Source organism: Macrosteles quadrilineatus, unplaced genomic scaffold, assembly GCF_028750875.1.
Source record: "Macrosteles quadrilineatus isolate MER2022 unplaced genomic scaffold, UCM_ALF_1.0 Scaffold_3__2_contigs__length_128488019, whole genome shotgun sequence".
Classification (NCBI taxonomy): domain Eukaryota; kingdom Metazoa; phylum Arthropoda; class Insecta; order Hemiptera; family Cicadellidae; genus Macrosteles; species Macrosteles quadrilineatus.
The window spans coordinates 44,716,108-44,731,563 of NW_026542596.1; the positions used below are offsets into that span (position 1 = coordinate 44,716,108).

The window sequence follows — 15,456 nt, forward strand, 5'->3', positions numbered from 1 at the left end:
CAAGGACTAGCTTGTAAACTAGTAATTGAATGTAAGAAATGTTTTCACTCTTTTCCTTTTTGGACATCACACAAAACAGACAATTTTTTTGATGTAAACTTAAAGTGTGTTTATGGGTTGAGGGCAATAGGTAAGGGTTCGGTTTCAAGTAGGCCTCTTTTTGCTTTACTCGACTTGCCTAAACCTCCAATTAGGTTTGAAAGGTACAACAGTCTTATGGTAGAATCTGTGAGAACTGTTGCTCACAATTCAATGATCAAGGCCATAGAAGAAGCCGTAGAAAAGAATGTTAGTGATGATGGTACCACTACCAGAGATATCAGTGTAGGCATCGATGGTACATGGCAACGGCGAGGTTTTGCTTCGCTCAATGGTATAGTATCAGTTTCAAGTTTCGACACGAGTAAAATCCTCGATGTGGAAATCCTTACAAAATATTGTCACACATGCAGTACATCTAAATCAAATAAACAAAAAAAAGGCCACCACTTTTGTGAGAAGAACTTTGAAGGCAGTAGTGGTTCGATGGAGGTTGCCGGAGCCAAGAGTGTATTTTCGCGTTCTGTGGCCACAAGAAATGTCAGGTACAAATACTACCTAGGGGACGGAGACTGTAAGGGGTTTTCCACTGTTGTTGAATCCCAACCATATGGGCCTACTTTTAATATTGAAAAATTAGAATGTGTAGGCCACGTTCAGAAACGAATGGGTGGGCGTCTTCGAAAGTTGCGAAGAGACTTGAAAGGACAAAAGTTGAGTGATGGACTGAAGATAGGGGGGAAAAAAGGTAGGCTCACAGACAGTGTCATAGACTCTTTACAAAATTATTATGGCTTAGCTATTAGGCGCAACAAAAATAATTTGGAAAAAATGAAAAGCGACGTTTTGGGAATCCTCTTCCATAAAGCTTCCACAGACGACACCCCACAACATCAACATTGCGACGAAGCATGGTGCAAGTACAAACAAGCTATAAAAGAAAATAAAACATACAAGCACAATAACTCACTAGACAAGGTTATAATCGACCAAATAAAACCTATATTCGAGGATCTGGCGAAAACTGAGTTGTTAGAGAAATGTCTGCATGGCCGAACACAAAACATCAACGAAAGTTTTAACTCTGTTGTGTGGTCCAGGATTCCCAAAAATAATTTTGTTGGAAGACAAACTCTGAGATTTGGCACATTTGACTCTGTTATTACTTTTAATGAAGGAAACAGGGGACGATTAGAGGTTTTGAAAGAGCTTGGGGTCAAAGTTGGAAGAAATTGTGCGAGATTTCTTAGTGACATCGACCGATACCGGATGATGAAATCAGAAATTTCATGTGATGAGAAGACAAAGCAAGCCAGGAAAAGAACCAGGATGATTAGGAAGAAGCTCTGGGATGCTGACAAAGAAAAGGAGCAGGATTATGCAGCTGGAATGTTTTAAAATGTAAGTTAATTATTATTTTCTGCGTTTTTTGCGATTTCTCAAAAATTCACTTTTTTAGCATTAAAGTCCCATTATCTCAGGAAGAAGTAAGTCAAATTATTTCAAAATTTTACCATATACTTAGCAGGTCTAAATGCACACTCCCTACCTGTTTTAGGCTTCTAGCTCAAAAACAAAAAAATATAGAAAATATTTTAATAAAATTAAAAGTCAACTTTTTTTTTATTTAAAAAAAAATTCAAAAAATACCAACGGATATAAGAAATCGAATAAAAATGCTAGGGTGTCTTTAGTATAATATATATATACTAGGAAAAAAATTTCAGTTTCATATGTCTTACACTTTTTGAGATAATGGGTCACATACATGTATATGTTTAACATTGCGGGTATAGGCGGCGTACATCTCCCCTTAAAACCTCAGAGTCATTACTCTGAGTTAAAACTTAGAAGTACAGTAACTGAAACTGATAACGTTCTGAAAGTTCCCGTTGCATTATTTTGTAATTCTGGAACTGTAACAAAGTAACAGAAAACTGGAACGGGAACGGGCTGTGGGGCATTTTGACGTGCGAATAGTCACTTCGTTTTTCTTTGTCCTAGGACGCTAGGCACGTGCCCGGGGTTGTTTTACACATTACTTGTTTCAATTTTCAATTCTGAATGTTTTATTTTCAATATTTAAAAAAATTTATGTTCATAAATTAAAAAATAAATAAATAAAGTGTGAATTAATGAGCTGATGTCCCCTGTCTGCCATGCTATGGGACTTCTGTCCCTGAACAACACCACTTGCCATGTTGCCAATTCTACCAGGCCGCGGCCTGTAGTTAAAGGCGGCCGTGGTTTTATTTCACTTTCAGCATATTATGCTACAATAATTGTCATTGGTTAAACTTTTTATTGTTAATTTAACTTTTCATTTTTGTAGGAGGCATTTCGTTTACTACCTCGACAAAGAAAACTAGATGGCCCAACACGAGAAATGGCCAAACATTTATTATCGTTGAGGGTAAATAAAAAGCTGCTGCAATCGGAACTAATGACTAAAAAAGCTCAACGAGTTACTCTAAGGGACTTGCACAACATAAATGCTAGAAATGATGAGGACAACCTCGAAACAGCCCTGCAGTACCTAACAAACAAGGATGATGCCACCATACAGTTAGTCACTGATGAAAATAACATATTCAAAGGCCTTTTCTACCAAGACTCAGAAATGAAAAGGCTGTTTCATGCCTACCCAGAAATGCTATTTGTAGATGCTATCTACAAAGTGTCAAATTTAAGGATACCACTATATATTTTTTGTATTGAAGATAGCAACGGTGAGACAGAGATAGTCGCATTTTTTTTGGCAGCATCAGAAGACAGGGACACATTAAAGAAAATGGTAGAAATATTCAAAGAAAACAATTCTGCATGGCCTAACACTGTGTCAGTCATGACTGACAAAGACTTAGTAGAAAGAACAGCATTTAAGGAGGAATTCCCCAACGCCCAGCTACTGATTTGCTTATTTCACTCGCTACGATCATTTAGACGGGAAACCTCTGTAGAAAAAATGGGGATTACTTCAGGCCAGAGAAGTATATGCCTAGAGCTGGTCCAAAGAATAGCATACGCAAAGAGTAAATCAAATTATATGGAAATATTGGAGGAAATTAGAAAGACAAAGATAACCCCATTCATAGAATATTTTGAGAAAAACTGGCATCCCATAAGAGAGGAATGGGTTCCAGCCTTACAAACGACTATGACGCTCGGAAATCGAACAAATAATCGTTTGGAATCAATCAATTCAAAGGTAGGCCTAGTAAGATAATACTTAACCTTAAGCGAGACTTTAATACCCCCACCACAGCAAACCTGCGAACTAAGCAAATTTACATTTGTCTGAATTGATTTTCAATTAATACTATTAAATAGCATTAGGTTGAACGAGTGCACTTTGATATTATCTGGAGGCCACCATTATACAGTGCTCTGCTTAATTCTCTGAATACATTATCACTATACTATACAATTACATATTTCGATGAGGGCCTACCAGATAGACTTGTAAGTTGATGTTATAGTTATAATGATCCCCACCCCTTACAGATTTAGCCGTTGATTATGTGTCCTAAAAATGAATATGTTAAATGTTCATGTTACAGTTTACAGTTTTCTTTATTCTGATTACTTTGTTTCAGGTTATGCAGGTAGTAGAACGCCACTCCAGGCTACCAGACTTATTCAAAAGCCTAGACTTTTTGTTAGCAAGTCTGAGGACAGAAAGAGATGATAGGGTTGCTAGAATTGAATTGAAGGTGCCTCTTAATGTACAGTTTGTCCACAAGGACCAGGAAAAATACTTTCACTGTCTGACGCCTCATGCATATAGACTTGTCTCAGAAAAATTTAAAATAATGCGTAAGGTGAAGCTAGTTCCCAACCAAGATTCAGCTCAAGAAGAACTGAAGGTGGAAACAAGTTCTGGAATCTTGACTGTATCTACTGAAAAATGTCCTTGCCCATTCAGCACAGCTGTAAGATTGCCATGCCATCATGTTCTGTTCATTAGAAAACTGAAAAATATGGATTTGTTTGCTGAACACCTAGTCCCGGCTCGTTGGACTAAGTTTTATTATGTAAATAACAGTAGGCTGACAGCCGATGTTACCAATGAAGCATCTGTATCAGTGAATGTTATGCCTGTGAGGAAAGTCCTGTCGCAGCATGAAAAGTACAGAATGGTGTCTAATAAATTTAAGGAGATTGCTTCCTTAGCCTCTGAGGTACCTTCAAGGCTTTTTCCCCAACGCCTTCAAGTGCTGGATAGTATAATTCGTTTGTGGGGAGCAAACAAGGAAGTCTTTGTTGGTGAGGTATGTGCATCAAGTAGCACACTTTTGTTTTTCGCAGAGTATACACGTCCAGTAATCAGACGTGGATTAGGCGTCCAGTGACGTCACTGGGTTGTGGGGGCCCGTAACACCATTACCGCAACGATACGCAGTGCAGCCATCAATGTTAGTGGTGTAGTTGATTGAGTAGTAGGCTTATATCTAACAAGTATCCATATCGAATCCCATCGGTGACGAGGACGTGCCAAAGTCCGCGGCCAACAAGGCCTACGACCTTGCGTAAAATAGCGCGGGGTAGATTTACGGCGGTGAACCTAGGTATGACTCCTCGGTGACACTAACTTTTTGTTTAGATTTTGCTTAGAATGCGATTTCTTCTTAATTGTACATAATTTGTTTGAATTTGAGGGATTAATAATTTTATTTTGAATACAATTTTACCGTTATTCGATTTTTTCATTATCAGCAAGTTTGGTTAGATTAGGTTATAGTAACTGCCGGATGCCTAATCCACGTCCGGGTACCAGACGCGTATCATCTGCCGTTATCTTTATACATTCTTATTTCAAAAATTGTAGTTTTATATTTTAAGCCCCTCTCAACCTTTTCATAATCCTAGAGACCCTCAGAGTGTGCATCTGTACATACTTGACCGCTTTACTTAATATTGAAAGGGAAATGTAAATGTATTATTATTCTGTAATTTTTACAGATATTGTCTCAAGAAGACACCACTAAAGAAGTAGAAACAGTAGAAGTAGGTTGGGAAGAACTAGAAATGGAAGAAGTGGAAACGGAAAAAGTGGAAACGGAAGAAGTAGAAACCAAAGAAGTAGAAACCAAAGAAGTAGAAACCAAAGAAGTAGAAACGGTAGAAGTAGGTTGGGAAGAACTAGAAATAGAAGGAGTGGAAACGGAAGAAGTGGAAACGGAAGAAGTGGAAACGGAAGAAGTAGAAACGGTAGAAGTAGAAACAGTAGAAGTAGGATGGGAAGAAGTAGAAACGGAAGAAGTTCAAACCATCACAGTTGTGGAAGAAAATAATACTAGTCCCACCAATCCTGCCAATTATTCTCCCACCAATCTCCCACCAAACCCCACCAATCTTGCTACACTATTTCCTGACAAATTTCCCATCATGCCCCCAAAATTCAAAAAGAGAGGAAGGCCTAAAGGGAGTGATTTAACAGTAATTGGATTGCCTAAAAAAAAACAAAAACAACCAGAACTCTCCCTTTAAAAAAAAAAACCATCTCATAAAAAAGAATTACAAATGTTGATGTGGTTTGTTAAACCTGAGAAGGCGAGGCTTGCTGTGGAGGGGACTCTGCTACAAGAGACTGACATCGAGGCCAATCCTAATAAAGTTTCTTCCAGCTGCGTGGACCCACTAGCGGACGTTCTATGTATTCGGAAATATTTTGATGGTGCTGGTTGGAAATTGATCGAAGATATAATGAGTGTAAAGAAAAAAGACCCAATTTGGCTGTGTCCGCTTTGCAAAAAAGACTCATCCACTAATAGTGTATGTTGTAATAGTTGTCTATCTTGGTACCATATGACCTGTTCTGGTCTTGGTACTACTGGACCCAAATCCAGAAACTGGTTTTGTAGATCGTGCCATAACAGTTAGGTGGTTTAATTGAAGGCTATTAAGTTGTGTTTGCTGTTACCTATATTTTATAATATATGTGTTATTTAAAAAAGGTTCATGCAGGCATGGCGAGAGCCGTCAGGGGCTCCTGGGTTGCATTTTGTTACAAACAATACCTATGTAAAACACCTTTTTGTTTAACTTAAATGCTTGTTAAAATTTTAGTTTGAAATAAATTTTAGATTGATTAATCTACGTGCTCACAGTTGCAACTTTATTCAAGTAAAAAGAAAAAGAATAAGTCAAGACTTGAATTACACAATCCAAAGTCTAAAAATTACTTTAATTAAAAAAAACTATCCTAAAATTTTTGACATTAGTAGATTCCATGTACAGTTAAAATGTTACATTAGACCGGGCCGGGCCCCCTTCGGAGACCTATCATGTCTCGGGACTAGCCCCCCTGCCCCGCCCTCAAGCCGGCCCTGGGTTAATACTAGCCTACATTTAAATAATTGTGTTATTCCTAAACCTTAGAACTATTTGGACTGTTTGAGCCTTAACAGTTGAGTCGTTTGATTGAAGGCTATTAATTTTTGTTGTTGTTACCTATATTGTATAATATATTTGTTTATTAAAAAATGTTCATGATAGCCTACACTGATTAGAACTATTTAGACTGATATTAGACTGGTTGTGCCTTAACAGTTGAGTGGTTTAATTGAAGGCTATTAATTTGTGTTGCTGTTACCTATATTTTATAATATATGTGTTCATTAAAAAAGGTTCATGTTATTAGTCTTGAATGAAATAATTGTGTTACTCCTAAACCTTATAACTAGTTAGACTCTTTTTGCAAATTAGATTATACTGATAAACTTATCTTCAAAGCTTTATTTGTAATCAGAAAGTTATCTTATCACTTCTCTATAGGTACTGCAATCATACCTACTGCCTAGTGCTTGTTGTAATTACAACATAACAAAGCCTAATTTCACACTACTATGAGGTAATTATTTATCTAGGCTAAACGATTCAGATATAAATCAGTGATAAACTACTAATGGATAGGCTTTCAATTTTGTTGTTGTTATAATATTACATGGTCCGAAAACAACGAATTCATGATATTCCTATTTATAATAAATGGTATCAGCATTCTGACACACTTTCTTCAATAAGCTCGGCACCAACCTTTATCATGGGTAAGCGGTGAGAGTAAAATATGACATTTTATAGTTAAAAACCACAAAAGTTACAATTACTAAACCGTAATTGTTACAGCAATGGGTTGTACTATTTTTTTAGAATTATAAGGACCATTACATTAATTTTGATCAAAACCATCTTTTCACCGAAAACCCGATTTTATGTTGTTATTTTGTGTTTGGTACAATAAGTTTTTAACCGTAATTTTTACGGAAATGGGATTTGTACCAATCTGTTCAAAATTCAAAGGACTGTATCATTCGAGTAATTTTTTAGAAACTCCTATTTTTCCGTTATTTCATGAGGTTTTGTGGAAAATTACCCATTAAAAATCAAAATTTAAAAAACGTTCAAAATTTTAAGGGTCATGCATGACATACTAAGTTAAATTGAATCAAAACCGGCTTTTCCCTAAAATCCTATTTTTCGTTATTTTATAGAGATTTTAAGGGAAAATAACATAATTTACAATAACTTTTGAACCGTAATTTTTACAGAAATGGGAGTCATACCATTTTGTTTAAAATTTAAAGGGCTACAACATACTAAATTTTTATCAAAATCGTTCGTGCCACAATTGTTCCGTTATTTTATGGGTTTTTGGGGGTTCACGTCGCGGTAGTTGCCGTACGTCTAACAGGCGTCCGTCACGCCGCGCCAGTTACCGTACGTTTAACAGGTGTCCGTCACGCCGCACCAGTTACCGTACGTTTAACAGGCGTCCGTCACGTCACGCCAGTTACCGTACGTCTAACAAGCTTCCGGAACCTAGTGACGTCATACTTCGCCTCCACAACATGGTGACGCCATTACCGTACGCCTAATCGACGTTCGGTTACCGGACGCGTATCCTCTGCGTTGTTATATAGTCAATGGTAATAAACAGCATATGATAACATGGCCCGCTGGTGGCGCGACAGTCGCGTGAGCTCGCGACTAGTAGCGAGGGTGCGCGACTGGAGTGGCCAACTAAAAAACCTAACTAAAAGGGACCTACAGTTAACTGTGGAATCCGAACCACACTCTTGCCTTGGTTTAGTACATATTTTTAAATGATATTTTAACTATCTCAATTTTAATATCATAGATATGAGATTTTGCATGATAACATCTCAGCGGATGAATTGTGTAACACAACGCCCGCCGTTTAGTGCATGTTTCCTAGACCTATACAAAAATCTTCAATAACAGTACAATAATTACGAGAAAAACTTATGCAATAATTTAAAGCTGGCTGTTTATATAGTACTCATTTACAATAAATTTCAACCTTACAGTTGGTAACCAGCACCACAGGTGTGAGATGTAAATTTTCCCTCTTTAGCGCCAAAACAACAAACTCACAAAAAAAACGCACTGCCAGCCATTGGGATTGGATTGGATTGCATATTGCATTGAACTCTCACTAATTCCCTCCTTTATTGTAAATGCTGTTATTTATTTACTAACACTTATCTAGTATTTTAATAAATAAAGATTTTTATTGGTGTAGTATTGATGTTGTTCAACTTCAAATTGTAAGTAGCATTTAAATAATTAATTATTAGCCGCGTAAATTAGTACGGTAGGTCTTACATTCTCAGCACAGCCTAGGTATCTATGCTAACAATGGCAGGCCTCGACTGCACTGTAAGACCTTTTACACAGAACATTTTAATTATTTCTCACATAACATTTATTACTTATTTATTTTATTTATGGAACAAGACCCAGGCCCAAAAAAAATAGCCTATTGTAATTAAGTGTCCTGAGCTACCTACCTACTTAGCCTAGCCTAGGTTAGGCATAGATTGTAGGCCCAACAATTATAATTTGTTCTGTTTTAGCTAACTTAATTATCTTATGGATGGTTTAAAGTTGAGAACTGTACCCAGCATTCACACAATAGGCAAGGAATTTTAGCATTTCTGGCTAAGAGTTCACGATTTGTGTGTTAAGCCTGTCTAAGGCTTGGTTTGTAAGGTCTAGGCCTAATTAACTTAATTTAGGCTACATACCTATAAGGTAAGATTAACTTGTCATTTGCAGTTAGGGAGGGCCTAGTTACTAAAAAAGAATGTCATTGTGTGAGCCAGTCACAGATTGCAATAGTGCCTTAAATCCATTTTCACCCTTACTTATTATTCCTTGTTACTGACATAAGTTAGTTGATGGGGCATAACACTAAGTTCTGGCTATATAACACAATAAGTTAAATAATTCAGTTTGACTTGGTTAAACAATCCGCATATTGGTCAAAATCAGTAATTTACATCATTGGATCATTGCAGTCTCTCGGTGGCTCACATTAACTACGGTACATCCATTTCTAATAAAAAACCGGCAACAACTTTAACATTGGGATGAAATGTCTAGTTCTATCAAAAGGGTAGTTAAAGACGGTATAGGCCTTGTGGTAGGTAAAACTATAGGCTACTGTCTTAATAGACTACGGGATTATAACAGGATGCGGGATGAAGCGGGATTTTAACACTGCACCTAGCGGTCAAAATCAGAACTAGACTGTGTCACCTAGTGGTCAAAATCAGAACTACACTGAGTCACCTAGCGGTCAAAATCATAGGCTAACTAAATTGTGTCACCTAGCGGTTAAAATCGGATCTACGTCACCTGGTGGTCAAAATCAAAACTACCACCCCCATGACCGGCATCTATTATACCACCTCAGACTTTTAACCTATTAACTGACGTTGTAGCCCAATGTGGCTAACGCTCCCGCTTTACACGCTGTAGGCCTGGCCTAGGTTCAAATTCCGGTTCCTCCCTAGTATTTTATATGATACCTCGATTTCAAGCCCACATGTCTATCTTCACCCGCTTACTACTACCCGCTTATTACTCTTAGTAATAGCCTACAAACTCAGCGTGATGTGTCCACTGGAAAGGTAGGCCTATACATTTCCCTATAGGCTTAGCCTAAGTTAATTAATTGTAAAATCTAAGAATTCATAGTGTAGCCTACATGTATAGGCCTACTACCAGCAAGGTTTACTTTGCCATATATAGGCTACCTAAATATTTCACTCATTCATACAATTGTCTGTGTTTTAGGCTCGGTGAAAGCATAGCGTCATTTCAACAACAAAATGGAGTAAGTATGGCCTAAGTTAATTACCCTAGCTAGTTAGTTAGGAGAGTATTAATCAAAGTTAAAAACCTGCAATCGTCATAAAATATTTTTTCCTACTCGTGTTTTTCCGATTTAAAAACAGGCGTGACTTATTTTTGCTGGGCTCTATGTATAGGCCTAGGTTACGTGCCCTTCTTTGAGATTTGAAAGACAATTTTTAGGTTGTTTTAAGAGATGTGGTCTTTTGGATCTACGTTCAGGTGGCTCCAGATATGTACCATTTTCCAAACACCGAGTAGCAACTCTCCGAAACGTGATTAGTGTGGATAGGACTGGTGTTTGTCTATTTTGCAAGCAGCAAACATTCATGTTCATATTTTCCCGTTCATTGTAGGCAAACATTTTTGTCTGCTATTGCCAAAAAACAATAGTTGCTTGGAAAACAACACGATGTAGACGTCTTCTTGTTTAGCAGCGAATATCAAGACAACTAGATTGCCAAATGTCAAATATTTCGACCTTGCGACTGGTGCATGTCTGGAGCCGTCTTTAAATACACTTCTCATCATGTGTCTCTGCTGGGATATAGAGCATTGCCTAATTGCTATGCATGGGTCAGATACACCCAGGTTTGCCACCTGTCCCGATTCTGTCAGAACAGTCCCGATTTTGGTTCCTTATGCCTGTATTTAAGCCTATTTTAATCCGGAGGAAGGGGGGCCATGTACCGATTTTTCCCTGGCAACCCTGGATACAGCTGAATGCATTATTTAGATACATTATTGCGTTATGGAACTGTAAATGTAGGTATGCAGGTACCCCGAGTTTTCAAGTCTGCAAACCTTACCAATGCTTTTTATATTGTGAATTTTTTGTTTAGAAATATACCATCAGAGATTAGAAATCTACAGGTAGGTATCTCTTCCAGTTTATAAACGTTCGGTAAGCAGTTGGCTGTTGGAGATTGGGCTTGATCAGTCTGAGACACTTATCAGTTCAGTAGGCCTATACAATACCTAACGATACTTAATACACAAGTTCACCAAACAATATTTAGCGTACAGACATCAGTAACTGCAACTCCATTCACTCGACTACTTGTTACTTAGCATTAACTGTTCCTGTAGCTGTCTCATAGCTTAGTTGTAAATAGTATTTTGATTAATTTCGTTTTAATTTTTAGATTGTTTCAAATTTGTAATAGAGCTCGTCCCGCGCACAGGTCTTGTACGGCCTATGCGGGACTATTGTTTCGTAGGCCTATTTTGTATTCATATACTGTGTAAACAATTTTGGAAATAAAAGAGATTTTGATTTGATTTATTCTCTTCCATTTGAATGCTTAACAATTATTGAACTAAGATGTTAATGCTAATGACATCCCCCTTTTTACTTCCAGTCTGTTAAAAGTAGGCAGCCTACAAAACTTTAGGCCTACAGAAGAATACAATTCAGTAAAAGACCTTCTTTTTTTATTAAAGATAAAAAATAGGCTATTTTATCCTTTAATTTTAAAATCACAAAATGAAATTTCAGGATCGATAAATTGAAAAAAGTTATATGTGGAAACAAGAACGTTAGTGCAAATCATTTAAAGCAGTTGAGTGCAAAGTTGACCGAAGAGACGACTAACACTTCAGTCGTGAATGACTTGACTAAGCTGCTACCTGCTGTGCTGAAGTATGCGGTACACCAAGACAAGGCGTTCCGTGAGGCAGCTCTGCCGGCGCTTAATGAGCTTGGCAGCCTACTGGACCTGAACAAACACCTCAAGGAGATGCCTTGGTGGACAGAAACAAAAGATGCTATTTTGACAAGGTAACTTATATTCCTCACCTCGTACCAGTGTTGTTAGCGGTAAGTTTAACTTTACTCGTCTAAAAAACCGTAGCATTTAGAATTAATAAATTATAAATAATAATATAACAGTTCGAACCCCTTGATTACCTTTAGGGTTATGCCAGAGAGTGTGTCTCTTTCACATCAAACTCCAAGACACTAATCAGTAGGCTAGGAAATACAACCGATGTCTTTTTTTATGTTTAGGCCTACACATAGTTCCATTTGGCTTATTCAATGAAAAGATATTATAGAAAGACCAATTAGGGCAGCAATTAGCTTTTTGATGGTATACAAACTAGACGCAACTTGATCATTTTGGCTTAATAAATGGGCGTGCCTAAAAACCAGCTGATCTCAATCAATGAAAAAAGCCTTCATATTATTTATTCAACATTCATTCTTCATTCATCTATGCCTTAAAATAACTAATGAATTCACTGATATAGCCTATATGATTAATATGAATTAAATCTTAATCTAATACATGGTGAATATTTTATATTTCAATATTGTTCACACTAAGTTGTGGTCTTTTGAACGTTTGGATGACAAATGATGCTTAGTGATTTCTAACACAAGTAAAACTATTAGTTCAAGAGTTGCTAACCAAATATAAACTGATTGTTGGTTACTAATGAAATGTGATAGATAGATTGATAGTGTGAATGTCTACAAGAATTTCTCTAAAACAAAGTTAATAATAAATATAAAAAAAATATCTTATCTTCATGGATAGGCTTCCATGGCCACATACTCTAGTCTAGAATTTCGGCCCTCTGATGACGAATGAGTAAAATAAATAAAACATAAACTCATTTATTTAGACACAGTTGTTGCCCAAAGGCCTCAAATCTATTTATGGTTAATAAACCTGGGGAGCAAGCTGCGAAGCTGTGATGTGGTAGGGATCATGACTTTGGTGCATGAGGTTCTCGATCATTCAAATCCTGCCAATCACCAAAGAATATTACCTATGTGATAATGCCATGATCCTCAAGGACTAGTCTGAGGTGATGTGTAAATGGTTCCAGGCTTCCTAGTGTCCTAGGATGTGAAAGTGGCACATAAAAAAATCCACCTAGTATTATGAATCTAAAATAATTATTGCTATTACGATGAAGCAGGATAAGTGGCATAAGGTGTGTATATATTTACAGTGTGGACGTACTGATGAACCTAGTGACCACTGGGGATGACCAATGGGCGGAGTTGTGGATGACGATCGTCATGATTCTTGGATCAGACCTGAGGGCCGAACTTACTTTGCTTAACCGACTACTCAAAGTTGTGGAGAAAGCATTCAAGGTTCGAAACAATTTATAGATTATGGATAGGGTTTGTCAATATTTGTTGTTTGCTGTATATTAGCGAATTTCCTTATAGGGAAGTAGCTATTAGCGTGTTGAGACTTGAGCCCGGGACCGATTTACTTTTGCATTTTGATGTCCCCAGAGGCCAAAAAAACTATTCTTTTAAACTTTTTATATGTGTACATATATATATCCATACCATATAGATAATTGAAATTAGTTAAAAGGGTACTAGGGCCTAATGTTTTTTGTAATGTTTTCAGTGTGTCTGTGAATAACCAATTAATTAACTTGAGTAATTTGTGTTCGATTTTGATGACATTTGGTTTGAAGGTGTAAGGCAGGATAAACTTGGATGAGTTCTTGAACCAACATGATCGGATGATGGGAATGGGGTTTTATTGGGTAAAAAATGGGTTTTCTCATTTTTGACCATCAAAACACAAAATTTCCCAATTTCTCTTTAGACGATTTTAAAGAGCGTAAAAAGACAAATAATTTAGTATATTGAAATGTTTTTGTGTTGTTATTGGTAACAGAGAAAAATAAAAAAAAAATTTAAATTCCAATGTTATTCTTACAGAGAATTTTGTAAAATGTTGTAGTTTTCTTGTTCATGAATATATATTGATCAAACTTATCAAATTTATTTATTTAATACTAAGCTATTAATATTTTACTAAAAAAAACACACACTATTAGCCTCCCTGTAGCAGCAAACCTAGGTACTCATTTAACCTAATGTTATTTAAATAGATTTAAAGTCAGGACCACGTAAGTTTGCAGTTGGTGGCAGCCAATCACAATACAAGGCTAGTGCGACGTTGCCACATCACCCGTTGACAAGACTAATTAAAATATACTAAGCAATATTTTCAACTCAGCTGGTATTATTAGATTTGGCAACACCGAACGGTTCTCATTGGTTCATTCAAACCCATATGGTAAATAGGCTCATCCCTCAACTGCAAACTTATGTGGTCCCGACTATAATTGTATATCAATTCAGGCAAATGGAAATTCACTTAGTCTGCAGGTTTGCCGGTGCGGGGGTATTTTTTTTAGCAATGTATATACACAACATCTTGTAATTAAAAATATTAAGAATTAGCCTAATAAATATGGTAGACCTTTAATTTAAGTTGATTACCGTACACTAAAACAAATGCATAGCCTACAAAAAAATCATTCTAACAATTTCAGTACGGTACATACAAAAATTTGGAAGGTTAAATTTGAAGGTAATTTTACTGCTGTCAGGTAGGGTTTCCGTTTCTGTTAAAAAATTAAATTGATTTTCTAATTTGATGTATTCTCTTAATTTTTAAGATCTTCTCTGATAAAAGGTATATTTGCAATTTGCATGATTAACTTGATGATTAACTCGATTAGTAACATACTACTGTGTATCTATGTAAAATGTTTCTGTGTATTTTGATAGAATCTGAATTCTCTCTATTTAATTAATTATTAATTTTTAGTTTGAAGCTATTCCTTGAGCTTGATACTCAAGGTTCAAATAGGTTTAAATCAAACTTTCGAGTCCCTTGCCAGCCGTGGATGACTAGGTTAGCACTTTGTGTTCCCCTTTCTAACAAACTTTTTATTCAAATTTAAAATATTCCTTTTAATTTGGAATGTTACAAAATTAAACTACGTAAATAACAAATATTAAATATACATCGATTTTTTAAGAACCACACTTTTCTGAAATCATAATATATTTCTAACCAATAGGAAAAACATATTTTATTAACAATCAACATAAAATTTCAGATGAACGATGAGAATATACGTTACCAGGGGTTCGAGTGCTGGTGTAAGCTTATTGACAACTTTTCTATCAACAAGCAAGAAATAAACAATAAAAGACGACTTGGCCTTCTGATAATTCCTCTCAAAGCCAACAATCACAATACTCCGAGATTGTGTGCTGCAAAAATGAAGGTAAATAAAAGAAATCCAGTTAAGATATTAAGTAATTATGAAATTAGTTAAGAGATAATGTTAACTATTTGCTTTACCTATTACATTGGTGAATTTCTGCACCTTGTGTTGTCTCTTCACATTCAGATCTTGTGTATCTGTCAACTAGCCAACTGTTAAGTCCCCTCGTCGTCATTGCCTCTTATATTTCCTTGC

General features: G+C 36.4%; 2 protein-coding genes across 2 annotated transcripts in view; both read left to right on the forward strand.

Moving 5' to 3' along the window:
* Positions 1 to 216: 216 nt before the first annotated feature.
* On the forward strand, positions 217 to 1,437 carry LOC128989157 (uncharacterized). The gene has a single exon (XM_054411025.1). The coding sequence runs from the start codon at positions 217 to 219 to the stop codon at positions 1,435 to 1,437; it is 1,221 nt and encodes a 406-aa protein (XP_054267000.1).
* A 7,062-nt stretch (positions 1,438 to 8,499) lies between these two features.
* LOC128988595 (telomere-associated protein RIF1) overlaps positions 8,500 to 15,456 on the forward strand; it is a 61,734-nt gene continuing 54,777 nt past the window's right edge. Inside the window, exons 1-5 of the mRNA XM_054410016.1 lie at positions 8,500 to 8,609; positions 10,144 to 10,183; positions 11,699 to 11,980; positions 13,162 to 13,309; positions 15,091 to 15,261. Coding sequence (XP_054265991.1) covers positions 10,179 to 10,183; positions 11,699 to 11,980; positions 13,162 to 13,309; positions 15,091 to 15,261 — 606 coding nt within the window. The 5' untranslated portion in view covers positions 8,500 to 8,609; positions 10,144 to 10,178. The remainder of the gene's footprint in view (positions 8,610 to 10,143; positions 10,184 to 11,698; positions 11,981 to 13,161; positions 13,310 to 15,090; positions 15,262 to 15,456) is intronic.